Source organism: Stegastes partitus, unplaced genomic scaffold (assembly GCF_000690725.1).
Source record: "Stegastes partitus isolate 25-593 unplaced genomic scaffold, Stegastes_partitus-1.0.2 Scaffold96, whole genome shotgun sequence".
NCBI classification, from domain to species: domain Eukaryota; kingdom Metazoa; phylum Chordata; class Actinopteri; family Pomacentridae; genus Stegastes; species Stegastes partitus.
Window position 1 is genome coordinate 58404 of NW_007577827.1, and position 16912 is coordinate 75315.

The 16912-nt window shown below is 41.9% G+C and overlaps 1 protein-coding gene across 1 annotated transcript; it reads left to right on the forward strand.

Annotated features, from left to right (window-relative positions):
* The first annotated feature begins 12093 nt into the window (after nucleotides 1-12093).
* On the forward strand, nucleotides 12094-15557 carry rtn4rl1a (reticulon 4 receptor-like 1a). The gene is made up of 3 exons (XM_008277372.1): nucleotides 12094-12142; nucleotides 13351-13805; nucleotides 14658-15557. Exons 1-3 carry the CDS (start codon nucleotides 12094-12096, stop codon nucleotides 15555-15557), a joined length of 1404 nt encoding a protein of 467 aa, XP_008275594.1.
* The last annotated feature ends 1355 nt before the right edge of the window (nucleotides 15558-16912 follow it).

Below are 16912 nucleotides of genomic sequence, written 5' to 3' on the forward strand. Positions count from 1 at the left end.
GAAGAGATGTCAAGACTGCATTATAAGAACCTGGTAAGTGGTGTTGCAAACCCCTTCTTTCACTCCTCTCGTAAACCATCCAACTCCAGAATATGAACATTGCTGTCCTCAATCGGAGTGACCTCTATCTTTAATGTGAAGGTTTACTGCTGAAGTCTCCCCCGTATGTAGGTCTGTGTGCTCCTCGCCGCATTGGACTGCATATACAACGCTGCTCAGCATGTGTTTAGTTGTTTCATCTTAAGGTTGAACCAAGAGACAACTGTTTCTGTGTCTGAAGTGCACCAGTATATCGTGTTTGGAAACAAGCATTCTAAGTTTCTCAGACATATTAACGAAAACAATATTGTTCCATCTGTTCTTTTCTTCTCTGTTTAGCTCCAGTTTTGCTTTGACATTTGTTTTCATTCACTGTGTACTTGCATTTTGTGTTGCTGTTTGGTTAAATGTAGGCACCAAAAGCACTTGGTTAAGTTTAGAAAAGCATAATGAATTGGGTTAAAATGAACCCTTTTGCTACCATATGTTACAAAGTCCAATTTTATTCGTTTTCATGATGACGGTGACACCAGAGACTTTGTGCTGCATCAGAGTGCCCCAAAGTAATTTTGAAAAATAAGCAGCTAAATTAATGTTCTTCACAAAGCAAATCCAATATTTGCACCCATATTTTTTGTGTAGATTCTGTTTTTCTAATCTTTACCTATTTAAAGTAATGCTCTCCAAGTACAGTTTCTCCAAATAAAAAAGCACAAGGGTATTGGCTTCTTGTGTCCTTGCATGCCTGAATGCATCCGTTTTCGATGCCCGAGAAGGAAGTGCCACACCTCCTCATCAAAATCCGAACATGCCCCCTGTTTGCTATTGACATGTCACCCTGTCGATCCATGTTATCGTCGTGGTTTCAGCAAGGCAGGATGAGACCGAGAGCAGCAGCAAGCTCTGCACCCTGGCTCACATCTTAGCACTAATAGGCAGGATTTAAATAGGGGAAGCTGTGACCTGCATCATCTGATTATGTATGGGGAGAGTGTGCGTGTATATGGGAGGGAGGGTTGGGCAAAGTTTTTCTGAGTATAATTAGAGCCTGATTAGTGTTGAGATAAGCTTAGCCTTTCAAATGACCCAATTACTGCATGCAAAGAGGGTAGAGGTTATTTTTGCGTTTGCTCTCTCTCTCACTCTCTCTGTCCCTGTAACACACATACACACACACATACAGATGCACTCGGCCTGATCAGAACACAGTTTGGGTATTTTTAAAGGGGCCAGTATGTTGTGTGCTCAACAGATGTCACAACAGCGGTCCAGGGGCCGAGGGGGGCCTCAGCAGAGAGTCCTACCGCTGAGACAGTCAGGCAGTGGAAAATAGACCACATAGGATCCGCACTAATTATAAGATACCTAGATACCTGGAAAAGTGTCTTTCAAGCCGGCCTTTCCTGAATTTGTTTAACAAGCAAGGTACCGCTGAAGGTGCTTCATGGTAATGAACTTCGATTTTTCTCTCAACTTTAAGCATTTTGCTTCCCTGCTGGACAAAGGCAGGTAACACCGCTGTGCTGGAGATCTTAAGGTTAAACGCTACGCAGTTTCCTAAAAGGGTACAAATGAAAAGGATCACAACTTGTGGATACACTTGTTATAGTGCATTAACAACAGCTGCATTCCATTTTTTCTTTTCCGTGCAGCTCCTGCGTGAACATCACCTTGCTTGAGATGAGTGGTTCATCACAACAAGCACTACATTGCCATTTATTTGACACACATTCGCAACCAAGGACAAGTCTGAAAACTGCCAGTGTTAGAGTGTTCAAGGACGCCCGACTATCCAAAATGTGAGAGTCAGCTGTTGAAAATGCTCAGTATCTTTCGGCAGAACAGAAGACAGATGGCAACCGGACATATTGGCAGCTAGAAAGCTTCACATCACTTTGATTGTTTCTGTTTAGCACCACAACAAGTCCGCCGACCTAAACAACCATATGGGTTGCTTGTTCCTACCATCTGATAAGACCCATATAAGCTTACTGCAAAAACACATAGCGGATAAAAGGAAAGCAAAAGGGCAGAGTCTGTGTTCTTCAATCCACTTGTGGCTCCAGTGTAGACTCCAACAAAACAAGCTGGTTAACCAAAGTTACAGAAAGTATGAGGTAAATAAAGCTCTCTACCCTTCCCAACATGTTCATACACCTCCTGAAAGATTGATTATCGCCTGATTCTCACCTCCTGTCATGAGGTGCATCACCACATGGTGTGTGATCATTCTCGCAGACTTTGTTTACGCTCAAACTCTGTACAATCTTTGTTCTTGGTACAACTTGTGATCTGAATGTTGAGGAAAGGCTCCTGCCAGTAACACATGGAGGGCTCACACAGCATCTTTATCAAAGCTTCTTTTCCCTCACATGCTGATCATGTTTTTAAAAGAGTCACAAGGTCTAACTGACCCATATGGCTGTTTCTTATACGTCTATATCATCTGTACAGTTTGTAGGTATTGCTTTAACTCTCCTAAACAAAAAAGAAAGAGCACTCAAAGCCTGCATAAGAAGGTTGAAATGGTGGACACAGCACTAAAACATAGAAGACCGAGGTTTCCGTTTCATGTGCGACCAGTATTTTCTCACTTGCCTTCGCATTATTTGATTAGATGAGGCTCCAAAACCACTTAGTTAGGTTTAGGAAAAGATTGCGGGGTGTGTTAAAATGCCCCCCTGCTAAGCAAATGTAAGAAAGCTGTATTTTTTTCCCCCGGTTTCCATGGTAACAACACCAGCGGAGATTTAATATGTACTTACTCACACGACTACAAGAGGTTACTTAGTTTGAAGATTTAAATACAGCTGATAATAAACAGTTCGTAAAATGACAGAGTTGTTTTTGGTTGAGGACAAAAATGTGACAATTAAGGACACTGATATTCAAGATTTTATGTAAGTGTAGTGAACCAGTGGTTTCTTGGAGCTGCAAGCTGAAATAAAAAAAAGTGATTGTTTGATCTGTAAAGTAGCTAATTCTTACATTTAAGGAGAAGAAGACACTTTTTTTTTTTTTTTACAATTTTGCTTGAAAAATTGCTTAACAGATTAATCAAACATCATAAATATTGCTGATTAATACTGATGAATTCTTTTAGCTCTATAACGCAGCATGCTCATTCAGGTCATTCATTTAAATGTTTTTACTTCACAAATGAGTAAAATAACAACAAGACTTGATCGAAACTGTACAACGGAGACGAACGCAGAAGCAGCGCACACCTAAGAGTATCCAGACAGATTTTGTGTAAAATGTTTTAGGATCTGCAGTATTTTTACTCTTCAAGCCATGACGCAAACACATTACTACCTGAACTTCAAAGAGGCTCTTTAAGCAGTCAGACAGCATCAAGGATCAAGACAGGGGTGTAGCTACTACCGTGTCTGTTTCAAGAAATCAATTGTTACTCCTACTCAGCCCGGTCAGCCAGTGATTTTCTTGTAAGCTTTGTTTGAATTTTTTTTTGTCTGGGGTCACAAGAGTGGGACTTTGAATGAAGGAAACTTTCAAGACTACAAAACAGTAATTCCTAGGCCACAGAGAATCAGTGGTGCAGAGCCGGCGGTATTGACCTGATTTGTCTCCAATATGAAGATGGATGTAATGGTTATGTACTATATTACATGAGGGGGGAGGATTATATAGTGCAGAGATATTTCAGCTGTGTCTTTGAGGCAATGACGCCATTTAAATCTCTCATTAACTCTGCCAGAGATTTATCACCATTTGAATGAGCAACGCTAAATGATCTTTGGGATTATGCTAAGCTAAATCAACCACTAACAAGAGGGGAGCAGCATCTATACTGAGTGTCTGAGCAAGCCGTCGTCCCTTCTGCACCCCTTCTCTGTAAATTCCACTTATTTTTTCCTCCTTTTTTTTTTCCCCCTCCAACTCTCTGTTTTGCCCCTTACTTTTTCTCTTGCTAAATCCTGCCACTGCTGCTTAATTGGGTTTGATTGTGTGTGTCTGCGTGTGGGTGTGTGCGCCGCCGGCGTCTGTGCACGTGCATACATGTGCACCTGAAGAACACATGTGTTTGGTTGTGACTAACTGATTTAACTGTGCGAGTGATTATGCAAGTGCGTTATGTGTAATCAATTTGCAAGTGTTTATCTGACTCACCTCGCAGAAGGTCATAGAATTAGGTGGCAATTCATCGGAAGTCACAGTTGTGTTCTGTGCACAGCAGACAGACATTTACACACCTACCTATATAATGGTCTACGCTTCGCAGTAGATCCCTGTCATCCCCATCATCCTTTTTTTAGCTACAGTCTCACTCGCTCTGCTCTCTTTCCCTCCCACACCGCCGCGCTGTGCCTCTCTCCTCCTGCCTCTGCTTTCATGTTATAAGAGCTCCTCATTCCCTTTGAGCCTTATATTGCCCATTCCTCTCCTTCCTCTCCTTTACCCTCCTCCCTCCCTCTCTCACATTCCCCACTCTGCTAGTTTATCCTTGCCAGAATGAGTGGCAGGTGTCTCCTCCAGATGCCAATTTTTGTTGTTGGGAGGCAGTTGTGACGACGGCCTGACAAGCGGCATGCATGCTTGTGCTGGGGTTTTTGTTTTTTTCTTCTCCTGCGTGTGCGTTTATGTGTGCACATTATGGCTGGTGTGGAGGAATGAGAAAGACAGAGAGACAGAGAGAGAGAGAGAGAGAGAGAGAGAGAGAGAGAGAGAGAGAGAGGAGGGAGACAGCTCTTGTAATTGAACCCTGGCTGTGCTTGATGAAGCTTTCAGCAAATATCTAACCAGGGAAGCTAAGATGAGAATTTAGACAAACAACCAGCGGGAAATGGACGCAGAGACCGAGAGAGCAAAAGAGAGGGAGTTTTGATTAAAAAGGCATCACTTGCTGAAATAGACAATTACTGGTATAAAGTGAAAGCCTTCACCAGAGGACAAAAGGACATCATCACCTGAGTGATGATGATCTGATGATCCAGTCGAGCTGGAATTTGAAAAGCAAAACACTGAGCTGTCCTCGCACTTATCTGAAAGGCTGGTGTTACGCAATTTTACCAAAAGTATGCGGACACCCAACTGCATGTAATGTTAGTTTTTTTTTTAGGTCAGGACCTGATTTTTGTGATTTGGGTTGGATCCCCGCAGTTCTGAATCTCAATGTCGGATTCTACAAACATTTTGTTTAACCCTAGTCAGGACGTTTGGGGTTTTTTTGGACCCCAGGCCACTTGGTTTGGGTGACAGGTGTTGGTTTTTATTTTTGAAGATTTTTTATTTTTTTTTAAATATAAAAAGAGGGACATTTGTCATGCATTTGGAACCAAAAATATGTCAACTTATCAGAAAATGTATTTAACATAGTATAAAAGTCTGTAATGAATACCAACAGATATTTTGTATCTATTCTTTCTTGGGGTCCAATGGACCCTGAAAGACCTTCTACGTATGGCAACATGAAAGTCCTGAATAGGGTTAAATATATAAAAACAAAAATGCATAGTTTTCTATTTCTTGCTACAGAATAAAACTCTTTTGGGACACATTTTTGAAAAGAAATAGTGGATAAAAATGATGTTGCTAGTGATAATTCTTTAGTGGTTTAACCCTCAGATCCCCCATCACTGTCTGGAAGTTGTTGCTTCCTGTCACAGTTTTACTCACTGTGGGCTCATTTTTCACTGCAGTATGAAGTCCTGCACCTCTATGGAAACAGCACAACCATGACTAGAAGTAGAAAGAACTCAGCAATGTTTTCTGTGCAGTACAACAAAGTTAGGAAAAAAAAAACCTAAAAACAACTGGGATCAACGTATAAATTTTTCCAAGTGCTCACAGGTATTACTGAAAAAACATGGTGACTATACATGTTGTTTTTAAAGTTGTTTCCATTCTTGTATCCTGTCATCTCTGTGTAAGTGCTAGTGTTAACACAGCTGCACATAAAAGTGCCTGAATTTTTGTCACATCATTTTTTGGTTCAGCTGAGTCATTAAGGGCTTCATTGTTGTGCTGGGAAGTGCCAAATTGTAGTTTTTTACAGAATTTGGTTACTGCCAGTGCTTTATTTTAGCTATAAGATAAGACGTAGAATAAAGAGGTTTTGATGAAGTATTCCGATTTTAAGCTTTGACTTGCTTACGTTTTCGAATGGAATGGCACATAACAGATGAGTAGTTAAAGGACTGCAGTAAAGGTTAGAATCCAGTGATTCTTTCTATTGTTTCTGTTTCTGGTTCTGATTATTGTTGTGATTTGGCAAATCTTTTCGATGCATGGTTTTCAAACCGCCAGGCAGGTTTTAGGGTTCCCAATTTTAAGACATCTGTCCCTTTTCAGCATTAAGAATCTGGAAGGACTCATTAAACTTTTAAGTCTTTCATTCAGAAAGGGCAAGCTTGGTGACTTCTTCTTGAATAACGTTTCAGCTCATGTGATTTTAACAGCTGTCACAGTGCTTTGTCCTGCCTCATAGAAAGAAGGAAGACAAGCTAGCTATTTAGAATCTCTTTTTCATGGCTCTAGTTGTGATGACGGCACTAACCAGAGTGAAAACTCACAGCTACCAGTTAGTCCTGTATCCTCAGTGGTTCATGAATTTAATCAGTAACTAATGTGCAGATTTCAGGTAACATACAGAGAGTTTAAATCACAGTACACGTCCAAAAAAAAACATTTTTAGAGAAAAATTGTTTGAATTTCAGCTTAACTTTAAAGCAACAGTTGGGAGGAGGCGTTTCTTGTTTAACGTGACAGTGCCCTCATACACAAGAAAAGGTCTGCAAAGAAATGTTTTCTGTGGTTTGGTGTGGAGAAAGTTGAGTGGCCCCGCACAAAGTCTTGACCCCTTCACCTCGAGCCCATCCTGCAACTTTTTGGATGGATTAGAAACACAAGTGTGAGCCAGGTCAGATCACCAAACATCAGCATCTAATGCAAATCCCTGCAGCCAGGCTCAAAACTCTTATAATAGCTTTCCCAGAAGAGTGGAGGCTGTTATTGCAGCAGATTATTTTCTAAGTATTTTTCGGGCATTTTAAGCCTTTATTACAAACAGAGAGACAGCAGGAATTTAGGGAGAGAAAGATGCAACCAAGGTCCTGAGATGGACTCAAACACCACGATGAGCAAATGAATACCTGGAGTTTTATAATGACAAGATCAATGTTTGCATGATGTGGAGGTGTAATGTTCTGTAACGCTTGTTGTGTTTTTTATTTTATTTTAGATGTCTTTCCTTTGATTGCTCACTTTTTTGCTGTTCTCACGGTCAAGTAATCAAATTTGCAAATGATTTTGCACGAGTAAACATCAGTCAGTTATGCCGTAGCCCACTTTCCGCCCTCAGTCTTTGTTTCACACCTGGTTGGCTTTTTTTTTTCTTTTTTTTTAAAGAAATCGCTAATTCCGGCTTACGAAGGTGTTGGGTATCAAATGAGCTTTTAAACATTAAACCACTTCACAAGAGAGTCACATCAGGCACGTATCAACTTAATGGAAACTAACCCTGATTCATTTTCCTATTTAACTGCAGCACACGGGGAAATGTGTCATAAAGAATACCGGTGAAACAGATTTTTATGTATCTTGACGCTCCTTACTGGGAGTTGTTACAGGTTTGAGATCTGGCTTGATGCCAGCTTGATGCCTTGACTAATTGCTGATTTGCAATTAGTTGTCTGTTTATGTATTCCAGTGCTAACACTGTGGAGCTGAAGGCGAAGCTACAGTAGCAAATCCGAAGGAAGTGCTGACTTCGAGTTACAATTTCTGAAAACATGTTTTTAACAGTTTGGGGGTTTAAAAAAAAAAAAAAAAAAGGTACGGAGAATTTGTTGTTGATACAGGATTGACAAGAACAGCCGGTGCATCATCTATGTACTCGTGTTGCTGAAATCAGAAAACCGTGTCCCTTTTTTGCCACCTCACTATCAAAAGCAGCTCAACTCTATACGTGAATGGAGATAATGTTTTACAAGGCTAATGATAAATAAATAAAACGTCTGAACGAGTCGATGCTGGTGGGAGATACGCTGCCCCCGGTGTCAGAGCCATATGGCAGCAGCCAGCTTTTCTATCTAATATCATCAGCGCCATCTCTCAATCTGTAAACTTGAAACACCCACAGTTAATCTGCAAGCGGAGATGAACACAAGTCGGCACGCATTTCCCTCAAATGGGAAACACACACACACACATACACTCGCACCATAGTGCACAGTGAATAGCAGAAAGATAAAGGGTATAATTGGAAAGAATGAAAGGGGCAAAGGGGAGGAAGAGGGAAGTCAGATGTAAAGCAATGATGAAAATACAAAAAGGAAAAAAAATGAACGACTGCAGGGGTAAACAAAAGGCAACGAGGGAGCAAAAAGCAATTGGAAATGCAAACTAACGCTAGAAGCACTATCACAAGTACGTGTCAAGCAGACTTGTACTGAAGACGATTTGTATGAAAAAAAAAAAAATAATGGGCCCAATGGGAACACTCTACTGGTGAGTTTAACATTGTAAACTTAAGACTAACAGCTGAGAAATCACAACTGTGATTTGTGATGCAGCTCTGGTTGGAACCTTTTCTAGTGGCACGTACTTTACTGAAACGTATAAGTGTCAATTTACAAGCTCAAAGCATCCGACAAAACTTGAGGCAAAAGATTAAGATGAGCTCCTGCTCAAGAAAAGATGAGTGCGGTTCAGTGAAGTGCTGTCAAGCAATGCTCACCAAGAACCGTAAACAAAAGACACAAGGACACAGACGCAGAAAGACAAAATGTATATTTTGTCCACAAAAAAAAGGCAAGCAGCAGCTTCATACCTAATTAACAGACAGCAGGTGGGGCAGAGCTGCAGCACACGGAGGCAAAGCTGTAGACGAAGGCAAGTGTAAACATTCTGCAGAAAGGATGCAGAGAAGCATGAAGAAAGGGCAACACCGATGGACGGATGCAGCAAAGGAGCGGAGAAAAGAGGGAAAGAACGGGGAGATACAATCATTTTGATACCCGCAAGACTGAATACTCACTGTATGTAACAGCTTATAACAGTGACATTTGACCAATCAAGCCTATAGGCAGGAAAGAAAAAATACAGTGTGAAGCTGATAAAGAAATAGGATGGAAAAAGGGAAACCAGGGATGTCGTGGGCTGCACACGTGCAAAGAACCCCTCAGCACAAGCATCAATAATAAATGTGGATTGATCAGTTGAATATTTATTATTCAACCCTCCTCTCACCCTGAGGGCTATCAATGCAAATACTCGTCACAACTAAAAGCCAAACTAAAAGATCTGGTCAAACTGAATGGAAATGTTTCTTAACCGATGCTCCATTTGATAAAATAGTAAATATTGAATCTGATACGATGCACCGGCCAAGACTTGATGGTAGAAGCAGATTCAGGCTTCACAATCATGACCAAAGTCACAATCACAGTTATTTGGATCAGTATTGAGATCACGATAATTTATGATTATTCATTGATTTAAGAGCCAAATTATTTTTCTTCCACTTTCACATTTAAATGGAGCATCGCTTTCACTTTCATCTTGCTCTACATTCCTGGAAATGTGCAAACTTTTACTTCGTTTTAGTTTCACAAGACTCCCTCTTTACCTTCTGCTCCAGACATTTGATTTTTGTTTTGCCTGTCTGCTCCATGTTGTATGTTACTCTTCTACTCTGGACAGTAGCCACAACATCCTGGACATTTTTTTGCACAGGCTGCCCAAAAGTGATGCCAAAGCATCTTGATCACCCCCTGGTGGCTGGCTGTTAGCTTAGGAACCGCTCGATTTGAGTTTTCTATGAGCAGAAGATGCAGTTTAAACATTAATATCACGGTTGATCGTGTTCATAGGCTCTCAGGAGTGAGTATTGGATAATGTAAAATTGCTGGATAATATGCCTATATTAATTGTTAAAGAATCCCCTTGGCTTTTTTGATTGTTGTTAATATGTTATCTAATCTTACAATTACTGACTTCAACAGGATTCTCACTGACAATGATAAAATGTTAATGTTTAACTTGTACAGTCTTTTCCACCACTTACCAATTTTAGCGCATTTGCATTTTAATGTTAAATTAGCAGTGACGCATGAGGACATTGGCGCCGTCATCAGTACCGGATGAGTAGGGCTTTGACATGAATTATCAGTATTGGCACAAAATGAGCACTGACATAGAGCTAATGCGTATCAATGGCTTTATATGTAGGTAGTTTTTATATTTTGCCCAGTGAATGTGAACAACTGAGCGTTTTATGTCGGTGTCTGCCAATGGACCATCAGATAAATGTAGGCATAATAATCATATGTTAATTTTATTATAAGAGAGACTTGATGTTTCCTGCATGTACCTGCCAAAATGAATTTAAAAATACTGACACATCAGATTTCGTCCATCCCTAACATTTCTCACTATAAAAGCACAATTGCACATATTTAGATATAAACAAAAGCACTGGACAAACTGAAGTATTGATTAGACAGTGGCACCACATTCATATTCAGTGATTACAGTTTATCTGCTCATTAGACATTTCACCCAAACTCACTAAATTCAGCGACGTGGCGAAGCAGGAGAAACGTCAGGAGATTACCAAAGTCTGCAGTGTTTGTTCTCTGGAGGCCATGAAAGTCAAAATTTGCATTAGCTGTTGACATATTTCAGTCTGGACCACAGTGACAGACCGACACCGCCGTCCGTGGAGCTGTGCCAGTTTAAAGAGCAAACACACTTACCGGTCACTCTCCTGAACCCATAAACTTAAGTCTAATGCAGGCTCATAATATAACGCTCTAAATAATGTTTGCAATAAGTAATAAAACATGTTTAACTGTTTTAATCATGCATCATTAAAAGGTTCTTTTTTTTATGTTTCATCAATTGGTAATAAATTATGTATTATTATTCACGATTAAACGGTAAAAACATGCACAAACCCACAAATAATTAAGTAGTTGTTGCTTAACCGTCCATATTCATAAATATTCATGAGTTCATACAATATTAAAAGTATTGCACAGTACCGAGTTGCTGTTGGTGCAGGACAGGACAGAAGATGGGCTGCCATAACCATAGCCGCCGTGTGTTGCTTTTTTGTTTTTTCTCCACGAAAAGGTCGGAGTTGTCAAATACAGCAGACACAGCTCTAGCTATAAGCCTCCGATAATGCCACATATATACAGACACACACGATGGCACCTGGTTAGAAAAGCGCACTGAGCTCCACGGACACACGTGTGGCCAACAGGATGACACTGGTCCGTCCTGTGCTGACATTTCAGAACATGCTGTTCTTTACAGAGCAGCAGTGTCCTGGTCAAGCCTGACATCTGTCCATCACATCTGTCCAAGTCACTGACTCGGACACACGTGTCTTCCCATGTTTGCGAGGACACTCATTGATGGAGCTACGCGATATTGGAAAAAAAGAAAGAAAAAAAAAGTTGATACTTTGATTTTCTGTGATATATAATGCGATATATAAATGAAGAAAAACAGACAAAAACACACAAATAACTACGATGATTCCTAAATGATAAGGGAGGGCTTTGTTGGTTGTTGCATCTGCATTTCTTTTTTTTTTTTATTAAAATAAAACTTACTTTTTACAGTGAAGACTTTATTTGAATGCCAACTGTATTGGAACCTGTCTCACATTATGTAAAACTGGAAAAGGTTTGATGCTTTGGATGGCATTCAGATATGGCTTTGCACTGAACAGGCAAAGCTTTGTGCTAATTTAAACGGTCAAACAAATGTAGTTGCACTGCCAACTGCAAGATGCTGCCAAAGAATAGCTGTTTGTGGTCAACGTCATCCTTTCTGCAGCTGAAATATTTCCACACAACCGACGTCGCGTTTTGTTTTCAGCGATTCTCTCCTGTTCATCGCTCATTTTGCTGCTCACATTTGGAGTCATGAATAACATCAGACAAACTTCTCTTGTAGAAGATAAGTAATGGAAAATGGGAACAGTGTGAGTTTTTCTATTAAGCAGCAAAAAAAAAGTTGTTGCATGAAGAGCTTGTTTGCCTCAGTTCTTATCGTACGTCCCACAGTGTCGATGCTAAAATGAGATCTCGTGCCACCATTACCTGCCCCCTCACCCTCACCATGGCACGTAAATGCAAAACCTCAACCCAAGTCAAACCCTAACCTAAAAAAATCAAGCCTTAACCCTCAAACAGTCCTCCAAATGCATTTATGTCCTCACTTCAGTGGTTTCAAATTACAGTTTGCTGAAGATGAAAAGGCATGTAGCCGCACACACAGGGTTGGGCACACGTGAGCACATGATGTTCATATTACATTGTATCACTCTCTCTGTTCTCTTTGTTCGGAAATTACTCCCAGGATCAGAATGCCTCTACCCTCATCTCTTTCTCCTTTACCTCTTTTTTTTTTTTTTCTTCTCCAGCCCTCTCCAACACATCAAACACTGGAATGATCCAAGGCTGGAAAAAAAAAAAAGTCAAATAAATAAATAAATGTGAGTGAGATGAGGAGGATCTGAAAACAAAAAAAGTAATATCCACTTCACAGGCACGCTGCAGATGATTCCCGCTCCATCCTCCACCTCCTCCCTCTGCCTATACCCCTCTTTCTTGGTTTCCCTTATTGTGGGAATGTATTACAGGTGTGGTGCGTGTTCACTTGTAAGCAGGAGAAACATCGATTTTCTGTCGCCTTTAGAGGATAACCAAAGGATATAACACTGTGCATGATAGGATGCTATGTGTGTGTCTGTGTGTGTGCAGTAACGTCAAGACAGGTGCAAGGAACACAAGAATAAAAATGTACATACCTCTCCGACGATCAAACTAGCGCACAATAAAAGACGGCAAACATAAACTGTTTGTTCACCTGAGCAGCATTTTTATGTGTTTATCGCGGCGGTGGGTAGGCGGCCTCCTGGTATTAAGGATTTTCAAGGTTTCAGCAATCCATGAAAAAAAAAACAACAAAAAAATGGTCCCCTGAGTTTAAATTTGGGGTTTTGAAAGAGGAAGATTGGAGTGAAGGGTGGGAGAGGTTAATGGTAAACAGTCTGCTAACAATATGTAAGAAGAATGGCTTCACAAAACAATATGTGGATGTTGGTGAGGGTGTGAGTGTGTGTGTGTTTGTTGGAGATGTGTGTGAGCGTTGTAATTTGTCTGCACTGAACCATGCCTATTGTTGTCCTTGTAAACTGAGAGCAATGAGTGTTTCATTCAAGATGCGTCTGATAACAGAATCGCTGTATGAATTCAATTAATTCTGCTCGTCTTTCCCTCCCGCTCTCTTTCCCCTCCGTCTCCTCGTTTCATTTCCATCCTCCTCTCTCAGGTTATGGTGGGGTGGAGTTACTGTTGGTGCTGTGGGGCCTGGATCTCTCTCTGCCCTGCCCTCGCCACTGCATCTGCTACACTTCACCTAGCACCGTGTCATGCCAGGACCACAACTTCCACGCCGTGCCCGAGGGCATCCCCGCTCAGAGCGAGCGCGTCTTCCTGCAAAAGAACAAGATCCAGAGGCTGCTCCGCGGCCACTTCTCGCCCACCACCACCATGTTGTGGCTTTATGCTAACAACATCTCCTACATACAGCCGTCCACCTTCCACGGCTTCGACCGCCTGGAGGAGCTCGACCTCGGGGACAACCAGCACCTGAAGGCCGTCGCTTCAGACACCTTCCTGGGCCTGGGGCGGCTTCACGCCCTGCACCTATACAGCTGTGGCCTGATCAGCTTACCTCCGGGGATCTTTGCCGGGCTCCATAATCTCCAGTATCTCTACCTACAGGTGCATGGATAACAGCCGCCTTTTATCTCTACTGTGCATTGCATCTGCAGCCACAATCACATTATAGTGTAATCTGTCCATCAGCGTGGTTCAGCACTTACCGCCTATGAATTGGAGCCTGATCAAATGCTCGCTGTTATCCTGACTGCAGTGAAAATACCACAAACCTCTTTTTTTTCTCACACTAACAAGCTTCTGTGTTTAGGGAAAAGATTGCAATTGAGGATCGAGAGTATGATTTAATTAATTATGCAGCGGCCTTTTAAAGAGAAAAGCCTCAACAACATTAGAGGAATCTAATACCGGATTATTGATGAGAAAATTGATTGATATTGACTGCATGTGGGGTAAAGGTCACAGCTTAACATGTTTGACAGCAAAAGCTCATAAAACATACAGAAAACCAGAGATGGTAGATTGAGAACAGAAAAAACACAATTATTGGATATTGCAAACTCCACCCATTGCCTCCTCCATACACACAAACACTCTTCTTAACTGACTCCTTGGCCTCAAATGCAGCATTCAGAGGGCAAAGAAAATCATTCCTGACCCCTATTACACTGCTCATGACATTTTCTAGCCTCTAGAAACACAACAAACCTTCTTTGTGCTTTATATTGTACACTATTTTGGTGGTATTCTTATCTTGTGCAATGGTGAAACTGACCTGAAAGCCAAAGAAGGGCATACTATTGCTAAAATCAATGTTTCAGTAGAGATAAGGATGTTTTCCCAAGTAACAAATATGTTGCAATTAATGTTAAATTACTCATAAAGTGATTTTCAGTATGCTGCAGCCCATTTTAAGCTTCTCTTTTTACCTTTTCTCCTTTTTGTACACCCTGGCAGGATAACCAGTTAGAGTTCCTAGAGGATGACCTGTTCATCGACCTGCTGAACCTCAGTCATCTCTTCCTGCATGGCAATCGACTGTGGAGTCTTCGCCAGAATACTTTTCGAGGCCTGGGGGTGTTGGACCGGCTCCTTCTCCACCAGAACCGAATCCAGTGGGTTGATCGTCAGGCTTTCCACGACCTGCGGCGTCTCACCACCCTGTACCTGTTTAATAACTCCCTGACTGAGCTATCCGGTTCCAGCCTGACTCTGCTGCCAGCTCTGGAGTACCTGCGACTCAACGACAACCCCTGGGAGTGCGACTGCAAGGCTCTGTCACTTTGGGATTGGCTGCGGAGGTTCAGAGGCTCCACCTCGTCTCTGATTTGCGTTTCACCACCAGAGCTGGCGGGGAAGGACCTGAAAACGGTGAAGAAAGAGGAGCTGCCCAGTTGCTTGCTGGGCGAGGGTCACGCGCGTGGCGCTCCAGGTGGCGAGATGGAGCATGGAGAGTCTTTAAACCACCTGAATCGCCACAGAAACCATCACAACCACCACCAGCGGCCGTACTTGCCCCACGGGGACCAGTACAGCCTGCCTTCGCCCTCGCCCCTGCCACGGCCGCCCAAGGGGGGCCGCAGAAACTGTACCCGCCGGGGTCGCAAGGCAAAAGGGGGGCTCAATGAGGTGCAGATACTTCGGGAGGGGGGTGACAAAGACTATGCTCCGGATGGAGGTAAATACGACCTGTCTGCAAACGGACGGAGGAAGAACAAGTGCATCCCCAGAACTTCTGTCGGCCCACCAAGTGGGGTCCAGAGAGCTAATAATAATGCAGGGTCACACCTTGCAGATTATGTTTCCTGTTTCTCATCAGCTCTGCTGCTGTCTCTCTACTTTGTGATCCTACGCTGAGGTGGGAAATGGACACTTTTGTGCTGGTGATGCAACCTTATGATTCATTCTCCTGAACCACCCAGCCCTGGCTCTTTAAACGAGGCATGCGTGCATAACTGTGTGTGTACATGACTGTGTATAAAGAACATAATTGAGTGTCCCTGTGGTATTAATGCAGGGATCTTTATGAATCATAATCAATACATGGAAGTCAGGGAAAACAATTTAGCCCATTGCTTTGATGATGTCACCAAGGGAAACAACAGGAAAACTTTACTTTTGTCTCTTTGACATCGATTGCTTCACTGGATTTATGTACATATAAGAAACTGTACAGCCACATAAAATAACAAGCCAGTAATTCATTCAAATAACCACGTGAGGAACACACGATAGGTGACAGAGCAGTTTAAGGCTCGACCTCTATGTTTAGACCTCCTGACATAATAGCACAACCTCCATCTGTCAGTCACAGTCATTTACACCCGTTACTCAGCTCACTCAACTGCACCTTAAGATCAAGAAACAAACCACTGCAAACTCAAGTGGCAGCAAAATGAGTCATTGTGAAGGGTTTTAGTAGTAATAGCTATAATCACCACATATCTACCGATAAAGTGGTTTTACTTCCATGCCACACAACAGGCTGGATGCACTTCCTTTACCCTTGGTTTGGAATCTAAATTCTAAAAGAAGTGCCACTGAAACTGTGACACGATATAATGGTCAATTCTTCATACTTCGTCCTGTTGAAAGCTATCATTTGTCCTTGCCCTTGCATCCCAACTTAAAAGCCATTCAGAACTAACCGATCATCCTAAGAGCCACCTCGTCACGGTCGGTGTAAATGAGTGAGAGCGAGTGAGTGAAGATGTCCGTCTTGGTGTTTGTATGACTGTGTGTGTCCGCTAAAAAGAAAAACTAAAAACAAAACATTAAAAAAAATAAAAATAAAAAAACAAAACAAAACACTAAAGCCATGCGGGTAGAATGAAGCTAGATAGCAAGAGTGCCTATTGAGAGCCAGTTTCTGTTACGGACAAACTAAGGAGGCAAGAGACGGTTTCATTCGCTCTTCGACTTCAATGGTAACAAGACAGAGGCCTCAACGAGCCTGAAAGGTCAACTCATACAGGCCAAGGAAAAGCTGAGGCTTGAGCCGGACTCACAAAAACTTCTGATTCTCAGAAACTGATATGCACTTTCCTCTGTGATGCTGTGGAAGCTATACATCTTTTAAACAGAGATGATTCAATCCAAATACTCAGAGGAAGGTCTCAAGTGCTTGGAGAAAAAAAAAAAAAAGGCATTTTTTTCCCCCCGCAATCAGAGAGGAGTGCTGGTGATCACCACAAATCACACGTCTCCTGGAA